The sequence below is a fragment of the Cupressus sempervirens genome, chromosome 3 (assembly GCF_028749045.1).
Source record: "Cupressus sempervirens isolate cs-2001-9-10 chromosome 3, ASM2874904v1, whole genome shotgun sequence".
In the NCBI taxonomy this organism is placed as follows: Eukaryota; Viridiplantae; Streptophyta; class Pinopsida; order Cupressales; family Cupressaceae; genus Cupressus; species Cupressus sempervirens.
In genome coordinates, this window is record NC_143120.1 from 925,716,322 (window position 1) to 925,743,957 (window position 27,636).

At 37.2% G+C, this 27,636-nt stretch overlaps 1 protein-coding gene across 1 annotated transcript in view; it reads right to left on the reverse strand.

Moving 5' to 3' along the window:
- Positions 1–27,139, reverse strand: part of LOC149569777 (DExH-box ATP-dependent RNA helicase DExH1-like) — an 85,888-nt gene extending 58,749 nt beyond the window's left edge. Inside the window, exons 1-7 of the mRNA XM_089822502.1 lie at positions 26,891–27,139; positions 24,538–24,801; positions 24,250–24,413; positions 23,112–24,123; positions 22,159–22,794; positions 21,870–22,013; positions 21,534–21,730 (exon numbers count right to left, since the gene is read on the reverse strand). Coding sequence (XP_089678628.1) covers positions 21,534–21,730; positions 21,870–22,013; positions 22,159–22,794; positions 23,112–24,123; positions 24,250–24,413; positions 24,538–24,801; positions 26,891–27,115 — 2,642 coding nt within the window. The 5' untranslated portion in view covers positions 27,116–27,139. The remainder of the gene's footprint in view (positions 1–21,533; positions 21,731–21,869; positions 22,014–22,158; positions 22,795–23,111; positions 24,124–24,249; positions 24,414–24,537; positions 24,802–26,890) is intronic.
- Between the last annotated feature and the right edge of the window lie 497 nt (positions 27,140–27,636).

Sequence of the window (27,636 nt, forward strand, 5' to 3'; positions counted from 1 at the left end):
TTGTCTAGGAGGGTTGTGTAGGTTATCATCTTCGTACGGGCAGGAATGATACAAGCTGCACCTTTGATCATTTGTTTGAAGTGGAATGGGCCGATGGCATAAGCAGAAAAGAATGGCAATGGAAATTTACCATAACTTGAACTAAACTTGGCCTCTCACCACCACTCATCTTCCTCCTTCCTCCTGTGACAATTTGACTACTACCAACCATGCATGGCATGGGCATAAAAGGTTGTGCACTTGCAAAAGAAGTAAACATCGAGACCCTCTTTCTGCCTCCATGCCCAATCTATGGCACTCAATCTTCTCATTTTCTTTTATTTTTGGAAACATTTATTCTCTATTGCTTGTAATAACAAAAAAATGGCATCGTACACTTGTGTACCTATCTCTAAGTCTTTCTTGCAAATGTAACAAAGTCACACCCAGTCCCCTTGAAATTTCTCCCTTTTTATCCATAGGTGTAACAAGTGGAAGAAGAGATCTTTTCTTCTTAAGAGGGACCTTTGCATATTTTTCCAAGGTTTTTAAAAGGCAATTAAATGGGTTTGGTCATTGTCCACTACCACCCTCAATGTTTGTGCTTTCATTTCCTCTAAACACTTCCCACTTTTACTATCACTCTCAAGACTGCTGATGTTATTTCTAGATTGTATGCAACTTTAAACTGGAAAAAAATGCCAAAAAAAAAAAGTTCATGCATCAAGCTTTGAAAATAATAAAAATGAGAGCAAGAAACTTACCTCTAAAGGATTTGCAGCCCCATTACCCTAGATTGAATCTCTTTTCTAGCTGACCTCTTTCTTCTTCTTTAGGATGAGATGGGACAACTATTCGCCTTTAGGATGAGATGGGAGGTAGGAGCCAACAAAAATATTTAAAAATGTGTTTTTAAAGTTTAATTGTTTTTGTCTAGGTTGCCGGGTTTGTACCCTACCAGCCGGGTCCAAGTTCTTAATTTGTCCAGACTCGTGTGGACCGACGGTCCGTGGTGTGGACCCTACAAGGACCCGCCACGGATCCAAGTGTTTTGGGAGGGACTCGGGCGGACCCCACACAAACCCCTAGAGACATGCGAGGACCCATGACTCATAAGGCCAAAAAGTTAAGAAAAAAATACATTTGATAACATATCTTGATGACCCATTTGACCCTTAAAGGACCTTGGTACAATGATAAACTATTAAACACTTGTCACTATTAGTATTATCATTATCTTATTTGATCTCATTTTGCAATTCAGGAATTCAATGTATGATTTTCTTTAGAACCATGAAGATAGATTAATGAGCAAGTATGTAATATTTATCTTTGACATTTGGCATTGATCAATGATCAAGCAACATATATTCATACTATGAAATGATTTAGTTTTACAATTATGCATGTTTCTCTTATTTTTTATATATAATGCATACATACATACATACATACATACATACATACATACATATATATATACACACACACTCACGAACCCCCCACGAAACAGAAAAATTGCCCAAACCCACGAACCCAAATGGGAAAAAAAATTGTCCGAACCCACGAACCCGTACCCGAAACCGAACTCGTGCCCAAAACTGAACCAACAACTTAGGTTTTTTTTAAAACCCATGATCTAATGTCAGGGGCATCCAATCGTCCCCAAGATTGTTTGCGGCATCCCAAATGTCCCTAGTGTCACATGGTAGCATCCCCTACTTCCAAGGATGTTTCCACTATTTTTTGCGAGATTGGGGATGATTTGGGCACATTCTCAAGACAAGGGCTTTAGGCAACCATGGAAAACCCTTGAAAAACCCTTAGTGAGCTTAAGAAAATATAATAAAGTGGACCTTAATAAACAATTACACAAACACCCCTTAAAAGCATGAAGAAAGCAAAAAAGGGGGGTCCTAACAACACCTATCATAATTGGAGAAAAGGAGAAAACCTCACTGAAAAAAACTCATCTCCAAAAAAGGAGATGCAAACATAAAAGAAAGCATGCAAAAAACTGAAGATATCCCTATAAAAAACCCCATTGACAACTTCTTTCATCCCAAGCATTGATCACAACTAAATAATATGAGACAATGTTAAAAGTTTCATGAAGATGTTTGCAACCTACTCCTCCATAGGCATGTATTCCAAGGTGATAAAAGCATCCTAATCAATTGTCAAAAATAGTGCATGTGGATCTCAATGTGATTGGTACTATAATGCTCCACTGTGTTACAAGAAATATGAATTGCACTTTGATTGCCATGCCGAAGTGTAGTGGGACTATTTTAAGGAAAAACAAACTCAATCAATGACAAACAAAGCCAAAGAACTTTCTAGCTAGCCAAAATATCTGCTCAATAGTTAGTCTCCATACATGATAAAGCAATACTCAATTGCTTCTTGCAAGACAATGGCATGAGGTTAAAACCAAGGCAAAAGAAACGCTAGAAGTGGACATCATGTCGTAAACATAACTAGCCCAATTTGAGTGAATGAAGTCTACATTTCGAGAATCTCCTTATGTATAATGAATACTATAATGAGAAACTCCATGAACATATGTGATGTCCCCAACTCAAGCCATGAGACTTACTGGTGCATTGGTTGTACTTTCCTTGGATTAGCTAAGAGGAACATGACATAGAGTATTATTGGGTACATGTGGAATCTTTGGCTTGTATTCTATTCTATTATTAAGTTGTGACCACATATTTTATGCAGCTTAAGTGAACTTAAGTGATTTTAAGTTGTGGGCACATCTTTTTATGCAACTTAAGTGAACTCCTAGCCTAAAGCCTTAAGTTCTTCCCCTTTACATGTACCTTAAGTGGTTTTAATAACCATGTGCCAGAAATGTCGAGGGGATGGGGATTTCAAGGGGCCTATTGGCTCATTTTAAGGGTTTAATGCGGAGCATTGGATTGAGTTGGTAGTGGATCAAGGGTTGACGATCCATCATCCTTATCAGAGTTGTTTATATAACATTCTAGGGTTTTTCTAGAGTTCATTATGTAACAATCTTTTATCTATTGGTTCTGCAATCTTTGGCTTGAGGTTGGAACCCCTTAGTAACTCTTGTTTCAAAAAAAATTTATAAGCTTCACCTAGTTAGAAGGGTGTTGTTTTGGTGAAAGGGTTTTGGACTATGATGCCCTAGCACATCATTTTTAGAGCTGCAATTCATTATCAGTTTTGGAGGCCATTTTATAGAGGTAAAATTCAAGTGTCAAGTTTAGATTTGAGTTAACTACAGCTAGGTGTCTTCATATTACTGAGCTTTGTTGAAGATGGCAACAACAAGGACAAGTGGGAACATGTTGAACTGATCTAGTTCTTATTTTCTAGGTGTTTTGAACATGTTGAAAAGACCTAGCTCTGAAAGGACAAGGAAAAGACAGCTCTTAAGGTATTTGTGTCTAAACCTGTTGTTAATTATCTTCATCTCAGAAAAACAAAAGTAAGTCAATGTGAATCATTTTGAAAATTTCTAGGCAGATGTAAAGGTATGTTTTGTACGTTTCTATACTTATAAAATTGTTTATGTTAGCAGAAAAATCAGTTCAATATCTGAGTTTGTTGAAGAATTTCCATAGCTTTTTGTGCTCTATTTTTTAAGACATTGTTGCTTTTATGTCATCCCTATTTGGGCATATTGCACTGTATCTCAAAAAATGCTTGACAGCCTTCCAATGACTCATGTAGATCATCAAAGAAATGAGAAACAAGACCAACCACAAAAGAGAGATAGGGACAAGACGTGTTAGGTACTAAATACTACCAACTAATTTCTTGTATGATGTAGCATCAACTAAAGGAGAAGAACAAGGAGACAATGCAACACCTGACTAAAATGGTGTGGAGGCAAGATTTCAATCAATCATGCTAAATCGTTGAAGCATGTCAAGAGTATCCTTACACCACAAAATGGAAATCCCATCCAAAGACTGAATAACCTATAAACCAAGAAACTGATGTGTTGGTTAATAGTTTGTCTTCCTTGGATTTGGTTTATACCCAGACTCTTAATGTGCCCAATGTAGTGGAAGACTAGGCTGAAACTAGCAGAATGGGTCAATGTAGGTGTTCTATCAAGGACCCCTGAATTGAAAGGTATAGCTCCCTTATGTGCAAAGATTTGCATTGAATAATGTTTTTAGTAGATCAACGAGTTTAGGGGTATGCTCTTAACCAGAGAGCAGAACAGGATATAGCTAGATTGTCCAACACTTCAAGCAACCTAGGCGGATTTTTGATGATAACTCACAACCTCCACGACCATGAATGTATATGAGTCACTTTGAAGTTCTTCCAACTCCTAACATGCAATCTAATCTATATACTGAATGCAAGATGCAACTATGCAAGCTTAACTACTGATGCACACTGCATAAGAAGAGAAAATGGGATCAACTAAACAACCCACAAATTGCCCAAGTTGTTAAGATTTCACTGCAACAAATTGGTTCCTACTCAATATCTTATCTCTCACATAGCAATGAAAATGCACATGAAACTAACTTGCATAGAACAAAGGAAATGAAATAATACTGTGAATGATAGTAAAACTTCATAAAACCACTATAAAGAACACAATAACACAAACTTGATTTTCAATCCCACAGCTTTCATTAACAGCACAATTCACTCCAAAGCACTACCAAAAACTAAACTACACTATCATGAACAGAAAAATTGAAATGTAGATGCAAAGTCTCACACAGTAGTCAAAGCTACAGGGGTTTGTCCACACCAAATTTTGCTGATCTTATTCACTTCTTCAAAAGTTACATTTATAGGCCCTTAGATTCTAGCCAGTTACATTTTATGATTACAATACAAAGCATCTCTGAGCATATGTATCTAAAAATAGGATTGACTAGTCAGTCATCCATTACAAAACTTATGCCTACAAGGAGAATGCCAGATTTGGCTACAAAATTAGAAAGAGAGATAAAAGGAGGGGTGACACTTGTCACATCTTGCAGTAGCTTCATCCTAAGAGGAATATAACGCCTCCGACAAAGCACCAATTCTTCTTTGGAGTTATAGCTTTAGCTCTATGCGCCTTCATAGCATCTGTTACATTCTTCACCTCCTTGACACTTGAGATAAGGATATTGTCAGCTCTGACAACACAATGGTCATGCATTTCTGTCAATTCTTCAACTCTGGAGACCTTTGATTGGAGCTTCTCTGTTGCCTGCTTGAGGACGCAATCAACTGTTGTGAGCTCTGGAATCCTCGCCACTTAAAAGTTTGTTGGATTAGTAGTTTCTTCAATGTATGCCAGAAACGTAGTCTTCATTCGCTCAATGTCTACCAACTGGCTATTATTAGTGACATGATTCAGTATGTAGAACCTTCAAATATTCAAATATTTTGTCCACGACTTTCTTTACTGAATCATAAACACCCTTTAGTTCTTCCTCAAACTTAACTAAGTTTTCAACTTTAAACTCTACAGATTGCTTCCAATGAAGCAATGGTTCTTGGCCTAACTTAAGGATCCCATGAGTCACAACAACATTAGTTTTCATATCAATGACCTCTTGTAACAGGGCCAATTGCTTTGTTAAGCTTGTTGATTCCTTCTTCATTGAGGTTTGGTGACTTAACACTGCTTCTCTCAATTTATCTGTGTCTAACAACAGATTTCCAAGGTTCACTATGAGAGGGGGAACTTGGGTCTTCAATTCTTCAGTCCAGGCACAACCAAGTTGACCAAATTGCCTCTCTTGTCGTAGCTTAATCAATAGATTCTTGTTCTCCTCTGCACTTGGGTCAAAAGTACTAACAGATGTATCTCCAAGTGCTACTCTAATGTAATCCATTAATTCTTTGTTTGCGGTTTTCAGTGCATCTTTCTCTGTCCTTAACTCCTCTAACTTGTCTTCAATCTTCACATTTGTTGATTTCCAGATGTTGACCATAGAATCATGTACTGGAATACCCATGTCAACAGTTCTGATTTGGAAATCATTTGGAGTTAACTCATGAAACCTACCCTCCTTCTAAGGTTCTGCAATCTCCACAAGCATGTGTCTAGTAGTTGCATCAGTTGCCAATGCTGCTAGGGTCTTCTGCTTCTTTGCCTTCTTTGACTCTGGTTGGGGTTGAGTTGCTTGCACAATTAGATCTTTAGATGGAGCACTTTCCTCACATCTCCTCTTCTTTCTATCAATAGTCTCTTCCAACCAAGACTCGGTTGAAAGGACATTGAGTGTTGATTGCAGGGTTGATGGATCAAAGAGCTTCCTTGCAATTGGGGGTGTCACCTTGCTCTTGTTGGCAAATGCAAGGGCAGTTGTCTTAGTAACAAATTTACCTTGCTCAGATGCTCCTTGCTCTTGACCATTCAGAGGATTGTTGTGATCATCCTGCCATCCTATGATCAGTCAAACAGCAGATGAGTGAGAGAGAAATCAGATGTTATAACAGGGAACAATGGAAACAACAATATCAGAATCTACAGGTTGAAGGGGATACATCCTCAAAAGCATTAAGAGAAAGAGATACTAGCAAAATAGTTCAAAATATGGCAGAAGAAGAAAATAGGGATGCAAGAGCTAAAAGGAAATTTGATACCATTCTTGATATGTTGTCATGCTTATTAGCAAAAATGGATCAGCAAGCCACTCAAAATCAGAACACAGCCACTCAAAATCAAAACATCGCTGAACATAGTGGATATAATGAGGGAAGGTCTATACATCGTGCTGAAGACACTAGAGGAACAGCCTCTAGGCCTCTTTTTCCCACCTTTATACCAAGAGAAGAACAACCACATGCTACTCCGGCTATTTCGTTTGGAGATGAAGCTGGACAGGCCTACTTGGAGTATACCACTCTTCCTCCTGATATGAGAGAAATATGGACGTTTGATCAATTCATGAATCAAAGGAATAGGAGAGGAGGAAGGAATGATCACTATGCTCCAAGAAATGACTATCAACAAACACTTGGTAAGATTTCTATGCCTTACTATGATGGAAGTAACAAATGCACAGCTAGGTCTTGGGTTCAAAAGCTTGATAATTATCTTTCTTTGAGACTAATGCTTGAAGAGGATGCCATAAGATTTGCCACACTACATCTTGAAGGAGCTGCTCGTGAGTGGTGGTATCATGGGTTAGTCACTCTTGGACACAACCTTCTCACTACATATGAGGAGTTTACTAACAAGCTGATTGAAAGGTTTGATGTCAAAAATCCTGAGGTGAGTTTCCATGAATTGGCACAACTAAAACAGCATGGTTCCCTTGACACTTATGTGAATGAATTCCAACAGTTATCGGTCATGTTATCGGTCATGGTTCCTAACATTAGTGAAAGAAGATTAGTGGTCTTATTCATGGAAGGATTGATGGAGCCATTGAAGGGTTGGTTGAAAGCTTTCAATCCTCCCTCACTACAGGAAGCAATGAAGAAGGCACAAAGCATAGAGTTTGCTGCCCCTACCAGCAAGTTTACATCAAAGGGAACATTTTCTAGTCATGACAACAAGAAGTTTCCTAAGAAGGAGGACAAAGCTAAAGATAAGTCTACTTTTCCGCTTGACCGTGAGACTCTTAATGATTTGAGGAAGAAGAAACTATGCTTCTATTTGAAGGGACCATATGATATTAACCATGATTGCCCTATGAAACCTAAGGGGAAGTCAAATCGTGCAATGTGGGCACTAATTGAAGATTCTGATTCAGACCAGCAATCTGAAATTAATGATTTAGAATCAGAAAAATCAGAACATGATGAAGAATTAGAGGAAGAAGTGAAGCTTAAAGAGGCTCATCTCACAAGTATTCAACGAGAAGGGTCTTTTAGGATGTGAGGGGTTCTTGCTGGTCAGAATATTATTACTCTTCTTGATACAGGTGTGACACACAATTTCATTGATACTAGGCTTGTTGAGAGGCGTGGTTTACAGACCGAGAAGTTTGAGGGAATTCGAGTTAAGGTTGCTGATGGTTTCACTCTTAGGTGTGACAAAATGATTTCAAAATTGCCCATGCGCTTGAATAACTATGAGTTCAAGGCAGATTTTTATGTGGTGAACATGGGAGACACAGATATGGTTTTGGGAATGACATGGTTACATGACATAGGAATATTCACCCTCAACCTCCGTGAGATGGAAATGAGATTTGAGATGGATGGACAAACTCATGTGTTGAAAGCACTCAGAGACACCAGTTGCAAGACTATTTCTCTTAGGAAAATGGAACATCTCTTGCATCATGACATGGTTGAGTGGGCAGCAAGTTGTGTTTTGAAGCCAACACAGGAAGAGCAGCAAAAATCTGTTTATCATTCTGATATACAAGAGTTGAGGATCAAGCATGATAAGGTCTTTAGCGAGATTCCACTTGGTAGACCTCCAGATAGAGGGATAGAACACATCATCGAATTGGAGGAGGGTGCTAAGCCTGTTATAGTCACTCCCTACAGGCACCCTAAGCGGCTTAAAGATGAGATAGAAAAAACTATCAAGGAGTTGCTAGCTATGTGGCATATTAGACCGAGTAAGTCACCTTTTGCTTCATCAGTAGTATTGGTTAAAAAGAAGGATGGTACTCTAAGGATGTGTATTGATTATAGAATGCTCAAGAACCGTTACCCCATTGCAAGGATTGATGAATTGATTGACGAATTGCATGGTGCCAAGTACTTCTCCAAAATTGATCTAAGATCAGGTTACCACCAAATTTGTGTGAGAGAAGAAAATATTGAGAAGACAGCTTTTCGTTGCCATTATGGACATTTTAAGTTTTTGGTTATGCCGTTTGGGCTAACCAATTACCCTGCTACATTCCAGTCTACTATGAATAGAGTATTTCATTCACAATTGAGGCGATTTGTGTTAGTCTTCTTTGATAATATCTTGATTTATAGCCGGACATGGGAAGAGCATCTTACACATCTTGACATAGTTTTGGGCATTCTTGGTAAGGAATCTCTATATGCCAAGGAATCAAAATGTGACTTGGGCATGACAGAATTATTGTATTTAGGTCACATCATTAGTGTAGAAGGAGTTCGGATGGATCTAGATAAGTTCAAGGCAATTATTGAGTGGCCTACTCCGACGAATCTGACAAAACTTAGAGGATTTTTGGGTTTATGTGGATTCTATCGTAGATTTGTCAATGGGTATTCTCGCCATGTAGCACCACTTACAGATTTGACTAAGAAAGGGGCTTTTGTTTGGACTTGTGAGGCACAGGAATGCTTTGAGATGTTCAAACGACTTATGACTACTTGCCCTGTGCTTGCATTGCTTGATTTCACTAAACCCTTTGAGTTGCAGTGTGACGCTTCAGGTGAGGGGATTGGAGTTGTCCTTATGCAAGACAAACATTCAATTGCATATGAAAGCAGGAAGTTGAGGGGCCTTAAGAGGAGCTACAGTATATATGACAGGGAAATGTTGGCCATTATGCATGCATTGGCCAAGTTCAGGCAATACTTAGTAGGCAGTAAGTCCATTGTTAAAACAAACCATAATAGCTTGAGACATTTCCTTCGGCAGCAAGATCTTAATGATCATCAGCAAAACTGGGTAAGCAAGTTGCAATCTTATGATTTTGATATTTCTTTTGTCAAAGGTTCACAGAACATAGTCATTGATGCCTTGTCTCGCCGACCACATTTGAGCTCTATGGCTAAGGTTTCAGAGGATTGGAGTCATTTGATTGTGGCAGAATATGCTTAGGATTCTTGGGCTTCAAGTATTATTGATGGGTCACTACAGGATAATAGGTACACGGTGGTGAATGATCTTATCATTTACAAGGGGAGGATTTTCTTGACTCCAGGATCCAAAGTAAAGAACATAGTATTGAGGTCTTTTCATGATTCACCATTGGCAGGCCATCCCGGGTATTTCAAAACCTATCGACAGATTCGGGAGAGGTTCACTTGGAAGGGTCTAAAATCTGATGTTCTACGATATGTTAGAGAATGTGTTGTTTGTCAGCAGAACAAACAGAACCATACATATCCTGCTAGTTTATTACAGCCACTTCCAATTCCAAACAAGATGTGGGAGTGTATATCTATGGACTTCATCACAGGGTTACCAAAGGTGCAAGGCAAGGATTGTGTTCATGTGGTGGTTGATCGCTTGACGAAGTTTGCACATTTTTTTCCGGTCACTATTTCATATTCAGCCACACAAGTTGCCGAACTATTTTTTCGTGAGGTGTTTAGATTGCATGGATTACCACAAAACATTGTTAGTGACCGAGATAATCGGTTTATGAGCAATTTCTGGAAGGAGCTTTTCAGATTGTGTGGGACCGAGCTTTCTCCGAGTACTAGTTACCACCCTCAAACAGATGGATAGACGAAGATAGTCAACAAATGGGTAGAAGCGTACCTCAGAAATTATATGGCTGGGTAGCAAAAAGGATGGGTTAAGTGGATATGCCTTTTTGAGTACTGCTACAACACCACTTACCATATTTCTATTCAGATGACACCATTCATGGCCTTGTATGGTTATGAGGCTCCTAGCTTTTTTGATTTGTCGATAAGTGATAGTAGAGTGCCTAGTGCTGGAGACATGTTACAGGAAAATCAGGATATCATGAGGGCTCTTCGTGAAAACATCCGGAAGGCACAAAACCAACAAAAACAATATGCAGATCAGAAGAGAGTGGAATGCTCTTTTGAGGTTGGAGACATGGTGTATTTGATGTTGCAGCCCTACAGACAATCTACTCTCAAGAAGAGTGGTGCAGAGAAGCTCAAGCCACGATACTATGGACCCTTCCAGGTCATTAGGCGTGTGGGTGAAGTGGCCTACGAGCTAGAGTTGCTGGTGGAAAGCAAAGTGCACAATATTTTCCATGTATCATGCCTCAAGAAGACATTGGGACATCATGTGGCTCCTTCTGCGGTTCTACCACCCTTAGATGATGAAGGTAAGTTGATTTTGATACCAAAGGCTATACTAGATTTTAGAGATAAGAAATTGAGAAGCTGTGTCATTAGAGAATATTTGATTAAATGGAAGAACCTACCTATTGAGGATGCTACATGGGAGAGTAAAGAGATTCTGCAACATCCAGAGTTGAGATTGCTTGGGGACAAGTAATTTCCAGAGGGGCAGACTGTAATGTCCCCATCTCTTTAGCCTCTCAATAGATTTCTTAGCCTTTCATCCTTCAAAGGCTAAGTGGAATAATTAAATTGATTTCTTATAAAGTCATTAAATAATTTAAAAATTAAAAAGATGACTTTATATTTAATTAATCTAATATTAGGGAATCGTCGAGAAGCACAGCTCATCTATTGTTGGAAAAGAGGAAGCTTCCAGAATAGTGCGATAAGATAACACTTATGATTCTTCTAGAAGGGGGGGGGGTTAGGAATAATATAAATAGAGGAGAGAGCCTCATGGGAAGGCATTCGGATTTGTTATAAACATTTGCATGTGTATTTGTGGAGTCAAGGGTCTGCAGATAATCAATTTGTCTTTGGGAACGAAAACTCCCAATGATAACAATTTTGAAGGTGTGAAACATCACCTGAATTATTGCCAATTGGAGGTGGTATTGCAGTCACTTCATTGTGCCAAATTTGTGGCCAAGGGCTAGGTGTGAAGAGGAAGAATAAGTAGGGCATTTGCTACAGGAGCTTGTTGCAGGAACACTGTATTACCTTGTCATTATGGCATAATACCTAGAGATATTGATTGCATTGTCAGTGGAGACTCAAAGCAACTTCAAGAACCAGATCTTGTAAAGATGTCTTGGTTGTGGATGCATCATATGCTTTTAGTGCATTAACAGATGAAAGAAAGAATTACATTCATTGTGGATCTTGCAACCATTTATTACAAGTAGAAAATTAGGGTAATTTGTGACCAGTTTGAGCAAGGCTCATTACAAGTAGTGGACGTAGTTGTTGATGGGGATTGAGTTGTTCCAGATGCTACTCCATAGGTTGAACTTTTTGTGGCTCCAGTTCTCTTTCTCCTTGCTCTGGACCACTCTACCCATTTGTATGTCCTCTTAATGATACCATCCATTAGGGTTTCCATTTTATCAATCACAAGATCGAACAGAATTGACACTATGGGAGTGTCCTTGATCTCATCATAGGTAGTAGGCCTCATGTAGGAACCATCATCTCTGATATCACTAACATCAACATTATCATTATATAATTTAATCTCATCAATTGTCAACCTAGATCAATACCTCTCTCTAGTTTGATATTCATTATGACATTAGGCCCAATAGTCTTCAATATCCAGGACATGCCAATAAGCATAACCAAGCTTAAGATGGTCTTTCACAAAGCCAATAGGATCATATTGGGGCCTTATAACTTCATAATCTATCAGTTTAATTATGTTCTTAAAGGCCTTGACTAAATTTCGGGCATTAGATCTAGAGGCACAAGAATAGGATCCTACCACAATTGGAAAAGAAATGTCGGCTATCTTCTTCACATTAGAGCATATGGGGTTAACCTCTAATATTTGTCTACATAATTCAACAAGAATGACCTTATCTTCTGGATACTTGGGGAGTCTCTTCAAGAAACCATCGAATGCGCTAATCCTAATGTAGGATAAAGATGGAAATTGAATAAAACAACATCCAAACTGGCTTACCGCAGATAGAGCTTTAGGTGAAAACCTCTGCTCAGGGCACCCTTGCAATTCTCGGCATAGCCTCATGGTAAAGGCATCGTTCACCTTCACATATTCCTCAAAGCTCTTCTCCAATTGTAGTTATGGATAGAATTCAAACACCTTGGTATTCTCATCGAAATTTTCAATACAAGGCACGACAAACCAAGCCACAGATGATGCGTGGTTAAGGCATATATCAGATAGGAAGACATAAAGAATTGTTTGAATGCCCTTATCAAAGTTAGCCACAAAGCAAGCTCATCACAAATTATCTGAGCCCAGTCAATTTGTAGTTCATCAACACAAATGCTTGAACCAAGTAGAAGTGGTGCTCTATGAAATTCAAGACCTCTTCTTTCCTTTTAATCTCGGCAACAGAGCCAAGATATCCACAATTTCCCTCTTCAAATTAGTTCTAAAGAGAGTCCTCGGCATTTTGCTCTTCTTGCCTCAAGGAGTCTAGAACCATGTACTTTGTATATCTCCTCTCTTCCAAGTTTTCTTCTCGTTAAACATTAGTGCAGAGGATGCAAAATCAATATCACAATACTCCTCCTTCATTGGAATTCCGAAGGCAGACTACAACAATTCTTTGTTCACTGAAAGCAAAATAGATTGATCAGGCAACAAAATTTGCTTGGTCTTCGAATTATACCTCTTGATGCACTCCTTCACCAATTATGGCGCTTGCATAGCCATGGGAAACCCGAGAGCTTCAACTAATCCACTCTCCTTCAGCTTCTATGTGATTGGATGGATGGGTTGAGCATTCAATCTTCTTTGTAAATCGCCAAGATCAAAGAACTTGAGAGACGTACCAATGTAATTCTTAAGCTCACTCTCTAGTCCAACTAGACGATCATACCTAGTTGTTCTGACTGCCATTTGCTTATATTTCACATAGAAAGACCAAAGACTTAACAAATTTGCAGAAAATAGCTGTTACGAAATGAGGAAATTCGTTCAAAAAAAATATGATCATACAGACTCGGGAATTTGAACGTTGGCACCACATGAACGAAATAACTCACATCTAACGGCATAACGATTGGATTTGCATTTAATTAGGTAGATCAACGTCTCTGAAAGTGACATTAAGCCTATCAACATGATGGCTTACAAATCCGAACAAATAAACTTACAATAATCTCCTAGAGTAGCAAGATTATTTCCTTTCCGAACCCCTTTATACTTAAGCTTTCCGAAAGATACTTCTTTTACTATGAAATCTGGAACATTAGCATGTACTAAAACTCATTAAGCACGGGAAAGGAGGCATTACCTTATCTCTTCGCAAGGCTAGCTTTACTATGGATTTCCTTCTATTCGGGAGCGCATCATGCGGACTTCTCCTTTAGTGCCTAGGAGACTTCATTTGTTTCTTTTCTGCAAAAGGCTTTTCCATCACTTTATCAAAATGACTTGGAGAAACCGTGATAGAACCTTTCCACTTTACATAGTTGAGTGAAGCATTTCCTTTGTATCGGGCTCAAACTTGGCCAACTACTCCCTCACATTTCCTTTATCACTCTGATCTTTGGAATCCATTCTGATGAAGCTTGCTAGTGACAAAAAGACAACAAAAAGGGCTAGAATCCGAGAGGAACACTTGCTTGGAGATAGGAACTTACCGCAAAACCAAATATGACTTTCTTCTCATTAGGAAGACGCTCAAATAGAAACCCACCCAAACCTAGATCACCTAAGACCAATGATGCACAAGAATTGCAAGAATCTCGCACAGAGGTGTAGGGAGGCAACAGAGTAGGAAAATCCCAGAAATATGCAAAAGGGGAAGCCCTTAGGATGTTTGATGAGAAGGGAGTCACCTAGGGGCTAGCTAGACAAGGATTCAAACACATTTTGCATTGAACACTCCTCAAGCTAGGAGCTTAAAAGGTATAGACTAAAAGTCTAGCAACATGATGCAAAAGGCCAAAATTTGTCATGTTAAATTGTTCCTTTGGTGCTCTCTGACATATAACACAAGTATCAAAAGTCACCCTCTTGTCATTGAATTTACACAATGGGATTGGAATAACATCATGAGAAACTAGATGAAAGTAGCAAGTGTCCATTTTCTCATACCAAGAGCTAGAGGTTTGTTTGAGATCATGTAATAAATGACAAAACCTGCAAATTAATGAAGAGTCCTGCACAGAACTTTGTGTCTACTCCAACATAAATCTCCTCATGAAGGTCACCATGTTGGAAAGACACTCTTCACAATAAATTCCCCATCCCTATGAAACTGCAAGTGAAAGTGCAAAATGGATAGAATACATCTTGGCAACAACAGAAAAGGTCTCAAAATAGAAAATGCCTTCAAACTTGTGAAACTACTTAGCAACAAGACCAGTCTTGTACTTTTCAATGGAACCATCTACAATATACTTTGTTTGATAAACTCATTTGCACTGAACCAACTTTCTTCCCTTAGGAAGAGGTACTAGATCCCAAGTATTATTCTTCATTAGTGAAGAATACTCCTCTTCCATAACCCTATCCCACTCAAGATTACCTACTCCATCTAAAGTTTTTGAGGATCATTTAAAATCGCATGTCTCAAAAAACTAACAACTAAAGTCTCTTAATGAGAATGAAAAAAATTGAAGGATCACCAACCAAGAACCCAACTTCATCATTAGTATTGTGGTCCCACTTGGGTAGAAAGAAAAAAATCTAGAGGTGGTGGTAGTATTGTAAAACTCGATAGTTTGATATTAAACAATGGATATGAAGCCTTATTAAATAGAAAAGTACAAAATGCTGCTTTTAAACGAAACTAAATAATAAAACTAAACTCACTAAAGATGACCATTAAAAGATTACATTATTACATTATTATTTTAATACCCCCCCCCCTTAATGCTCATCGTACTAACTACCTGAAAGAAGACAATCTGCAAGTCTTTTTGTCATGGATGCTAAAAAGGTTGTGCCTTCTCGTCAAAACACTCTGAAACTATTGAGACCCTCCCTATATCTGCGGAATGATAATGACCAAAAGTTCCAAAATCTGTCCGAAGTGATGTTGGGTAACAAAGTTACAGCTTTGAAAATGGTTGTACAAAAAAAAAATGCAAATGTTTACCCCCAACAACTCTAGGTGCAACTCAAAATAGATTGCAAGAAAAACCACAATCTTTTGGAAAATGTTGAGAAAGCCCTCCAATGATTTTTTCCCAATGATTTTTTTCAAAAAAATCATAACCTTGAGATTAGCAACACTGGTCATGATTTTTTATAGAAAAAAATAGGTAAATCCAAAAATGATTGAGGATAAAATCGAAAGGAAAAAAAACCCAAATTTTGAAGGGAAAAAATGATCAAAACCAGACACGATTTTTGAGAATAAAATTGATCAAAACCCAACACAAAATCCAAGACACAGACCATAATACTGCATCGTCCTAAAAAGTTAGCACCCGTGATTGGATGCACTATTAGGCCTTTAATTGATGACTTTGAGATCTAATGTTTGTTATGCTTGATACTAGCAACCATCTTGACACCCAGTTCAAATTTGGGTTGACTTTCCTAGGAACATAATGTTTCAAAAGTTCTATACCCAACTTTTTGCCCCAAATTTGGCCTGGAAACCTATGTTTGGGTTTTAATGACAAATTAGATCTTGTGGTTGGTCTGGCTTCTTTTTTTAAATTCTGAAATGTAGGATGAAGTATATAAACACCCTATATCTCCTCAATTTTGTAACCATAATCAAGATCATAATTATACTCAAACAATCAAGCACTTGAGCATTTTAGGTTAATATTTAAGATTTGAAGGCAAGCAACCAAGATAGAGTTTCTCCAATTCATTCAAATCAATTTCAAGACAATCTTCTCCATCGTAGCAAGTTTCTCTCCCACTAAGGCCAAGTACAGGGATTTACAATCAGGAAAGAAGATCCTTCCTTCCATTCACATTCATCTCTTCTTTATTGAAAGTGATTATCAAGCATATCTACATTGAGGATCTATGAGTGGCATTCATAGATCCATGCATTTGTGAGTGCATCCTTGATTCCTATTCTATATTCCAAGGTCAACTCCTTGAATTCAAGCACATTCAAGCATCTTCATGAATATGAGCGATTTCTACATATTTTCATGAGGGTATGGCTCTCTCAGTCGTAGGTCTTGTACCTTCGATCATAGGTGTGGTACCTTAGGCTATAAGTGTGCCAATTAAAAATACAAAGAGTGGGTTCGGAGCCTGAATTCCCTACAATGTGGAGATGCACAATGTGTTGGGTGCCAACACATGTGCCAAAGGGTATTACCTCATACTTGGTGTGGTATGACTAGGTATTTGTAGGGGACAATTGTGATCATGCAAAAAAAACTCTCATTGCTCTAGATCTCCTAAACCCCACTCAACCAGTACAGCCTTTGGTGGTAATGGTGGTGGTATGGTCCTCTTGACTTTCATCACCTCCATGGTGACTAGCTCCTCTTCACCTTCAAAAACCAGTGCCTCCAACTCTTCCCTGTTACCATGCACTCTGTAGCATCTTAAGGTACTCCTTGTTCTCACTATCGAAAGATGACACCTCCATTGTTTCCTCTTCCTCAAGATTGTCCTCCTTTGTGCTCGGTCAATTACTATCCTACCTTCTTTCAAAATGATTGGTTGTGCTCCCCTTCGGTCGTAAGTGTGTCCAAATGAGTCTAGTAAAATATGGTTAGTTTGTTGGGTTCTACTTGGCTGGCAGGTACAAACCTTCCTCTTGGTTGATTGATACCTAGGTTCTTAGAACCTCCAAGAAAATTGTTATTTGGTTGTGGCACATGTTAGAACTTTCAAATGCATTTAGTAACACGTTTTTCCATGTTATAATTTTTTCTCGTCATGATGTCATCCAAGAGCTTTAGCATCCACATAGCTATATTTGAAGCCCTACTCAATTTTGTAAGTCAACTCCTAGATGTTGGACTAACCACCAAAATTCCCCTTTGGGATTTGTGACATGGCTTAGCCGCCTCCTATGTTCTATAAGTTTAGTGGTTGTATTGGGCATTGGTAGATCAATATTTTGGTGCAACAACAACCCAAGCTTGTAACAAGTGGTATCAGAGCTTGGTCACAGGTTTAAATCTCCAAGGGTAACATTAAGGGGGGGGATTGTTGGACTAACCAACAACATTCCCCTTCGGGATTCCTAACATGGCTTGATCGCGTCTAGTGTCTATAAGTCTAGTGGTTGTATTAGGTATTGACAGGTTGATCTTTTGGTGTAACAACCCTAGCTTGTAAAACTTACAAGTTCGAGAATGCACCTCGAATCTAGTATTGCAGTGACAAATTCTTTTATACCCCTTTGTTGTTGGTGCTACTCCATTAACTATTCCATTGTTTTGGCAAGAGGTTGCTTCAACATAGGATCTAAGCCTTTGGCATGCATCTTTCAATGTGTCTAATGTGTATGGGTACTATGGGTACTAAAGATAAAATTTCATTCCCCACAACAAACAAAAAGTTTTGTGCAATTCGAATAACAAAAATGCTAGAAATGAAAAAATCACTTCAAGTTGAATCTCTATGCACCTAGTAAAGATTCTAGAAAATGAGTTACAAACCTATGCAAAGAACTAAATCATCCTTTCAACACCCATTTGTTCTTCAAAATGGAATTTGGATGCTTGAGTTATGATCCCAATAGCGCAATCTAGTAGATTTGCCTTCAATGGCCCATTAAATTCTCTAAGAGAAGAATCTAGGAAAATGACTAGCACCACTGAAATGGACTCGAAAACAATATATGGTTTGCAAATAACAAATGCATGAGGTCAAAGTTGTACCCCATTTGTAAAACTCTTCCAATAACGCTTCAATATTAAAACAAGGCATTAAACAAGTGGGTTCTTGGTTGCATAAGAGACCATCCACTAGCTTTGGGCACTGAGTTGGGCCTCACACCATCAGTCACCCACATGATCCCTGTTGGGTAGCTTGTGCCAATGGTGATGACACATATTGTTGCCCAACATGGTAGTTGAGCATTCAATAGAGGTTATGCCAAAAAAGAAGGCAACATAAAAAAGAAAAATGGGTACCAACAAGGATAATGATGCATGCAATATGTCAACCCTAATAGGTGTATATGCAGACAACATAAAAATCCACCGAAACAATTGACACCAGCTGCAAAAGTTTTTTTTTGCCATTTGTAATTTGCCAAAAAAAATGAGCTAAACACTTGCACAAAACTAATGGTTCTTGCACAAGTATGGAACTAAATGTGTATGAATCTGTAAAACAATATGGATTCCATACAACTATATGGAAAACCTGGCCTCAATACGTACAAATCCCCCAAAAAATGCCCATGTTTTTTTGCTCAATTTTTTGCATTTTGACAAGCAACCATTAAATTTTTGGGCCTCCTAAATGCAATGACAAGGTCTACTTGGCTCCAAATCTTATCAAAAAAAAATGCCCAAGTCCATATCTCACAAAACAAGAGTTGTACATTGTAGATGCCAGATCTGGAGCTTCTATAACACCTCTTGTGAAAAACCTTCAAAATTTGTGAAGGGTTTGCTACATCCATGCTCTAATATCATGAAGTTCAGAAAACAAACACAAAAGAAAGATCAAACAACAAATGAGAACACCTTCCACAAATGGGAACTACAATAAAGCTTTTCTATATTCATCAAGTACAAAAGATTTCATAGTATAGGAAAAGAAAAAGAACTTGCTTTATGTGAAAGGATTGGAAAACCCTAAAAAAAACTGAGCGAGCTTAAGAAAATATATAGAAGTGTAATAAAATACATTATTACATCAATAATAATCAATCTATGACAATATGTAATTTAAGACTGAAATTTTGATAATTGAGGTGAATTCGACAATAATTGCCAGCATTGAATCTTTTGAGTTTTATGTTTGTTTCTTGTTCTATGCACTCTTTTTGGCATGACATAACATTTGCAGTTCTTTTTTGGTGTTTTTATAAGTATTTTAGTATCCTTTAATTTGCACCCATTTCAATCCTATGTAATTGAATTTCATTTACACTTTCAGTTTGCTGTGTATGTATAATTCTACCATGCTTTGGATAAATCTTTTATTTGTATGTTAAATTTTAAACTACATTGTGGGGTTTTTGAAAATTTATAGCCTGATGGGGGTTTGATAGAAAATACAGGACTGCAACTTAAAATAGGTCATGCTTCGTTACAAAACGGCCTACTGTTTTATGGTCAGTCGTGTTTTATACACAAACCGTATTAGGTGGAAGTGAAATAGATTTTGTTAAAAGTATTTAAAATTATTTTACTAATTGTAAGTTTTTATAATGCATATCAATTAGCATCTATTTTCATTTTTATGCACAGACATGAAATAACAAAATTATTTTTCTCCATTTGTACAATTTGTATACTGTTATTTGGTTCAATATATTTTACCACGATTCCCCCCTTTTAAATTTGGAAAATTGATTCCTATTTATACTTTTATGACACTTAGTGAAGATTGCTACACTAAAGAACAACATAAAAACACAAGTAATTGAGTTGGAACTTTTCTGCTCAAAGGTCCATAGAAGAACTTCAAACCTTAGAGAAAAGCGAATTAACCTTGAGAAACCTTTCGAGAAAACAAGAGGTAGATGCAGCTAATAATAAGTTATTAGGACTTACATGAAGACACAACAGAATTGGACAAATCATCTTTTTAGCTCACAGTGTAAACTATGCAAAATGTCAACAGAGTTTGTTAGGCAGGGCCTTTAAGGATTTGGAATAAGGTGACCACTATGTTCGGCAAGTTGTGAAAGAAGATTAACCTAGAAGAGGACAGAGAAGATCATCATCGAGACCAATCTTGTAGCAGCTTCTTTTCAACTGCAAGCACTCCTTGGAATCGTACCACCTGCACTTGCAAAGTGATGGTTGAAAATATGATATTGAAGTTAGTTTTCCGTAAGTTGGGCAGAGAATTGTAGAAGCTTTGTTTTGCGAAACTTCTCAGATATTGTAAGGAGATTTTAATGAATCCAATTGAAAATTCAAAAGAGCGTATGGAGGATACTTCCTAGATGGTTGAATATCTGAAAGGATGGCCATCTAATTCTCACTAGAGTGAAAGCTAGTTAGAAAGCTCTGGATGAGGTTAGAATGATGAAAAGTTGCAAAGGTGTTATAGGCAACACGATCCTGTACCAGTCCTCCTTACAAAGTACTTTCGAAGAGAAGTCTTGATGAAAGATGCATGATTTTTTATGTGAGAATTGTGTCTGTAGATGTTTCAAATTGGGAATATTGTATGGAACAAGAAAGAAGATGATGATAGTTTGAGCACAAATTGAACTAAGAGTGCAGAATTATAAGAAATCAATGGAATTTCCTTTGTTAAATTTCAGATTCTCTTATTGTCATCTGTCTTTGTGAATTCCCTTTTTAATTTCAGCTAGATCTGGACAATTTCAGAATGTGTTTTCATGAGTGCTCTCTTTTGCTTATTCACATCCATTATTATGAAACTGCATGCAATGTTCATGATGTTAAATTAGGGAAATCATTCCATTTATTGATCCAGTAAGTTACAACTTGTGTCTGGTTTTCTAAAGAGGATAAAGAGGAGATAGAATCTGAAGCAGTAGCAGAACATATTACTATGAGACTCAAGCTGGGGGAAATGCACTTAAATGTAGAGCATCTACCCATTTATAAAGAAGAAACAAGACTTGCTTTAAAACTAAGTAGGGTCCCTGCCATTGTGGTTTTTGTGTAATTGGAAAGAAACCAGGTAGCACTTTTGCAGTATTTTTTATATCTCGTTAAAAAATAATTTAAAAGGTGTGCATACAATTATTGTCCTCGATTTGATTTAGCCTGTTAGATGTTTACTATAGCAATGGTTTACTTGTTACTGATGGTCTGTCTACCTTTTCAAATGCTCCTGAAGCAACAGAAGTAATAGATCACCTTCCATAGTTCTTTCATGTACTTCATCCACAATTACATGAGTGACATCATGCAAATCAGGGTCAGATAATAATCGCCGTAGAAGAACTCCCGTTGTACAGAAAAGGATCCTGGTGCGAGATGACTGACAACTCTCTAGTCGTATAGAATAGCCAACCTGTGACCAAATGGACATCACTAATCAGGTAAAGCCACAAACCATGCATGGGATTAAGGCCAGTTTTCACTTAAGTACAATGAACATGAACTTGCCTAAGGCTTAAACCATTTATCAATTCAACACAATCAGAACTTACAGTCTCTCCAGGCATTTCGCCTCTTTCTCTTGCAACACGTTCTGCTAAACCTATAGCAGATACTCTTCGAGGCTGTGTGCATATAATGTTGCAAAAACATCCCAAGCCTTGATCAATATAATCCTCAAGCAGGTATTGTGGAACCTGTAAAAGTCAGAAAAAAGTGAAGTATGACATCCGTAAATAATTTGAAAACTACTGACTCAAAACAAAAACATAGTCTGCTAGGTACACCAGAGCCTTACTAGGTGAGACAGAGCCAAATATTCAATGTACAAGTTTCTCATACCTGTGTGCTTTTACCACATCCTGTCTGCCCACAGATAATTGTAACAGATTTGTTCCTGACTGCCGACAGAACAACTTTCTTCTTTTGAAAGGCAGGTAATTTCTTCCTAGTGGCACATATTTCTGAGTGCATGTGAGAAGTTTGTAAGCAGTCCCACTCTTCCTTCATCTGCAAACTAATGTTCTGCTTATTTTCTTGAGCACTTTGAGTATACTCTGACATGGAGATACGTTTACCATGTTTAACCAATTTTCCATCGGAGTGCCCATGTCTTAGGGGTGGAGGTGTGTAGGATGAAGTAACAACTGACATATGGGACTTTTCAAGAGTTGTGGAATTGTCCTTGAATGTATTGGTTAAGAATGTTTTTTTCTTACTGTCAGAAGCCAACATCACTCTGTCCATACAGATTGTTTCTACAGATTGTTTTTCCAAACTATGCTTGAAAATTAAGGAATCTGCCAACCCTTCTGCTACACAGAATAGTTCATAGATCATCTGTGAACCAATGAGTTCCACTGCTCTTTCAGCAACTTCTTTGGTAAGTTGTAGAAGTAACTTAGAAGACAGATTTGGACCTCGAAAAGTCACTATAGGAATTTCAAAAGGATAATAGATTCCAGGAATCACCTTGACCTGCAATCAAAAAGAGATTGAAATTGTTGCTGTCTGTAGAAAATTCAAAATTGGGGAAAAATATAACTTGACTCTAGCCTGTCAGATAATGATTCTCCGTTCTAAAAGTTAATGGCTTCATTAAAGAATAGTTATTACTTATAACATAAGTATAATCGAAGGAAAAAGGATAGATCAAACATTAGTTAAACGTTTCTTTTATAGTTGGGACAAATTTGAGCTTACTAAAGCGTGTCAAATAAAATATAGTAATGCAAAGAAGCCTGCCTTGCTAGTCAAATATTATATCAATTGTAGTATGGAATAGAATATAATACCTCCATCTCCAATGGCATTAGAGAAGTATGTCTCAAATTAATATTAAATTTGAAGAATGCCAGTGACAAGGATATAGCCTCTTCTCCAAATATTGATTTCAATGCCATGAGCTCCTCAGACCTCAACTCCTGAAGCTCATTTTTATTCTCAAGTCCATTGTAAGAATTTATAGGAGTCTTCCCCTCTACAATTTGCATAAATAATTTGTGCAATGCTATATCTTCATCCCCACTAGCCTCGGATAGTGCAATCATGCAGTCCTCAAGATCATAGCCATATTCCTGTAGGTGCTCAACACTTTTCTTTTCCACAGGAAAATGATTAGAACTCTCAGAATTACCATTTATCAAAACCTGCACCGAAGCTTTGGATGCCTTGGGAGCAAACTTAAAGGGTAGTTGATTTTCAGGGACATTTAGCATCAACCAATCAAGAGCAGCTGATGTTTCGTTTGACTCCTTAAGAGCAGCATTAACATAATGTTCCTTGAACCCCATATGTGTCAAATTGGATTTGATTCGTTCTTTAATATAAGTATCAGATTTTTCCTCAGCTTTATCGTTGCAGCTCCCTATTTCAAAATTAACAGAATCCTTACTAGAAGAATGAATTAAATGGCCTTGTACTAAATTGGCTGTATGCCTCAAATGGTTCATCTTCTCAGGCCCATCATTATTAAACCGCCCAACATCGTTATCCTGCATGCCACCTTCATTCTTATCAACTCCTATGACCTTATTAGCATGTTCCATGTCATGCAATGGGAAACAATCCTTAAATGCCACAGAGTCATTCTTTTCAATATTGTGATTTTTATCTATATTAATGAGAAGCCTTTCAACTAACTGTCTGTTGTTTTCACTCATAAAAACTGATTGAAGCTCCTGCATAGGGAATGGACGAGATTTTGATTTTGGAACCATCATACTGACTGCTGTTTTTTTCTTTTGGGCAGATTTCTCCAAATCAAACCACTGTTGTCGATATTCATATGGAAGAATGCGATCTAGTCTGTAAAGGTAGTGCTACAAGATTAGAAAAGTTAGCTACCAAAAGGGTTACACAATAAAACTGACTTGAATAAATTATAATATAAGTTTAAGTGAAATGTGGAAGAAATATATTTTCACTGCACACCTACGATCACCCATGACATGATAGAGAGCCATAACTGAAGCACAATGTTGCGCTTCTTGTGATGTCTTTGCATCCTTTCCGTTATACCATAGAATCACATCTGCTTCACTTTTTTTTGGATCAGGCAAAACAACTCTGCAATGGAAACCACCCTCAACCTCCACCTAGCAATCCACAAACTTTTATCAGTTAGTTCAGAAAGCATGTAAACGAGCATTCACATACAAACAAACTAATGCAAATTTTACATAAATTATACACTTTATATCTAAACAAAGAGCTACTTACATGCTTGAACCGTGGAACTGGTTTTTTATTTTTCTGACACCATTCATGAAGCAAAGCCTTTGGCATCTTGACAGGATAAATTGATTGTGAACCTTGTGTGCTGGTAGGGCCTTCACCTCCCAGAGAGCTGGAGGCAGATGAATTTTCCTGCATATTTGTTGCGTGTACCTGTTCTGGGTCTTCATTAGCATGTTTACTCTTTAAGTGTTCCTTATACCTTCCATCCTGCTTAAATGTCCTATCACAATAGGGGCATTGAATAACCTGCAAAAATTATAGTTCAAAAATAAATGATAATGGACTATACAATTCATATACTGAATCAAGAAATACTACAATTAACACACTCATGTTAAAATGAGCAAGAAATATTTGCAATTCTAAAAAACACCTTCTGCAAGCCAAGATTTTAAAGCACAAGTTCTTAAATGGATCTACAAGATAAGGATGATGAGATGGCATCTAGATTTCTTCTCCAATAAGAAATTTTAAATTCTAGGCACAAGCAATCCCACCATGTCAAGTGTCCTCTTTTCTCATTAGATATTTAAATCATTGTAATTTTCTTATTGGCCCATGAGTTAGTGCCTTCATGTAATTGATTGTAAATTTGGCAACCCTAATTAGGGTTTGTAGGGCTAAATCTTGGCCCTTGATCCCAAATTGATCTTAGCCCTTCATTGTAACTGAAAAATTATATAAAAGGCCAAGGCTTCTCATTTGTAAAGGGTTTGCAAGTTAAACATTAGAGAGGAATTAGAATGTTGGAGCTAGCATAAGATTAGAATAGGCTAGCTAAGAGAGAAACTTGATCAAATTGTTACTATGATGCTATGGAAGTAATTGATAATTTTCAGGGTGAATTACTTAATGGCTATGTTCCCTGAGTTTCTGGGACGGGGGGATGGCAAATGGGGACAGCTATAGAACAATATGGAATATTTAAATATATAGAGAAATTTAAAATGTTTAAATGAAGATATGGATAAAGCATGTACTTAGACATAATAGAACCTTAAAATATAAGAATCAGTAGAATTCATATGCCAAATTTGTGTTACTCTGAGAGTCAAAGTCTAATTTGTTCTACAAGTTAAAAACAAAGTCCCCTCGATGTCCCCAAGTCTCCAAGACATTTTTGGGACGGGGACAGCTGAAAGTATACCAGGGACGCGTCCCCAGGTAACACTGCTTAATGGTGCTTTCAAGTGTTGCATGGTTTCCTTAATCTTTTATTTGTATTAAAAAAAAATCATGTTGAAGCAGATTAATTGAAAGGAAGTAATTGTGGATGATGCTTGCTTGACTAGAACAAATCTGGGCCACTAGCCTCTTGTGAGTGGTAGGAGTGCCTTGTGTGGTTAAGCCAATGATTGAAAGCACTTAACTTCATTTGATATTAAATCTTTATTTTGCTAATTGCCATCTGTCCCCACGCAAACTAGTTTTCTTTACTGTGGATCTCAATCATGCAATGCTAGATCTAGTGAACCATCGTCTTATGTTAAGGTTAAAGCATTTCTTACAATGATGAGCCCTGTTAAGGCCCGGAGGACATTGTCTCTGAATTACAGTGGCTATACTAAATTTTATTTCAAGCCACATCGGCATGATTCTGATTGCAAGTCCAAGGCAAATTCGCCAGATCAATATGTAAGTCTCTCGAAAATTAATGATAGGTAGTGTATTCCACAAGCAATAAAATACAGTGTGTGGGTGTTTTAAAAAGTTCTGGAATATGTCTGCAAAATTTATCGCCCGGCACGGACGATATAATTTTTTAAACAAAAATATAGGGTGAGGTTAGCCTTTAACATAGTGCGGTTCAAGTGTGGAGTATGCTCATTAAGGCTCGTTATACCACGTCTGCTAGAGTTAAGAATGCCTAAGGATGCTTGAATTTGCGTGAAACTCTTCTCAGAGGTGCCTGTCACCATTGCGTGTAAGCTTATTGGGCATCCATTATATTGTATTTATAGTTTATAAAGGTTTTTAATTCTCTACAGAGCTACACTCTGTTATCCTTCAGCATTTTTAAGCTTTCTGAAACGCCAATTGAGTGTCATCCAATTACTGTTTGAGGGGAAGTTATCCTTCATATGCAAGAAATGTATGCCTTCTAATGCAAACGAAATTTACATAACTGAATGCCTCATTGTTATAAACCTAATACATTCCATCTTTGGTAATTTGACCCACATTCAATGATGTCGGTGCAAAAGAAAAACATCTAATTTTCGATTTGTGGGTCAGCAGTCTGACGAAATGTCTGGATACAAAAAGATGGATTTTCAATGAGAAATGAAGCAATTATTAGTATTAAAAATACATGATCGGCGAAAATATTTCATACCTGACCAGAGTTTTTAGGAGCTGTTGGAGCAGCTTTGCCTCCACAACCAGCTGTTCCAGATTTGTAAACATGTCTTTGTTTTGACTTGTTGGAATTGCAATTCATATTTGCTATTCCTTGCTCACAAATATTGTTTTCAACGATATTGGCCGTCTGCAACTTGAATGTTTTACCTCTCCGGTACGTCACTAAATTCGGAGCACTTTTGTAACAAAAGCTCTTCATGAGCTGGAGTCCTGCCGTTTCGCAATGAAGTTGAAAAGGAAAGATTAAATTAAAATCTTGAGGCTTAGAAACATAAAATAAATAAATAAAATATATATTAAGAAGAACATTAAAATAGTTTTTATATATTTTATATTTTAAAATAATTATAAAAATATTCAAAAATCAATTAATTTAATTTTAAATTCTGATATTCAATGTTAAACAATATAATTAATTGATATATATATATATATATATATATATATATATATATATATATATATGTAAAATTTTAAAACTAAATATATTTTAAAAAATAAGTATATATAATAAATATTATAAGTTCTATTTTTAAAATAAATTTACATAAATTATCTTGTTGGGTGCAAAGGTTTGATGCTCTATAAGTATGATCAAGATTGTACTTATTTCAAAGAAGTTTTAACTCTTAAACAAATGATGGAATTTTGATCACAATAAATTTTGCCATAGAATAGATATATACGACCTATCAATAAACTCATGCCTTGCATGTATAA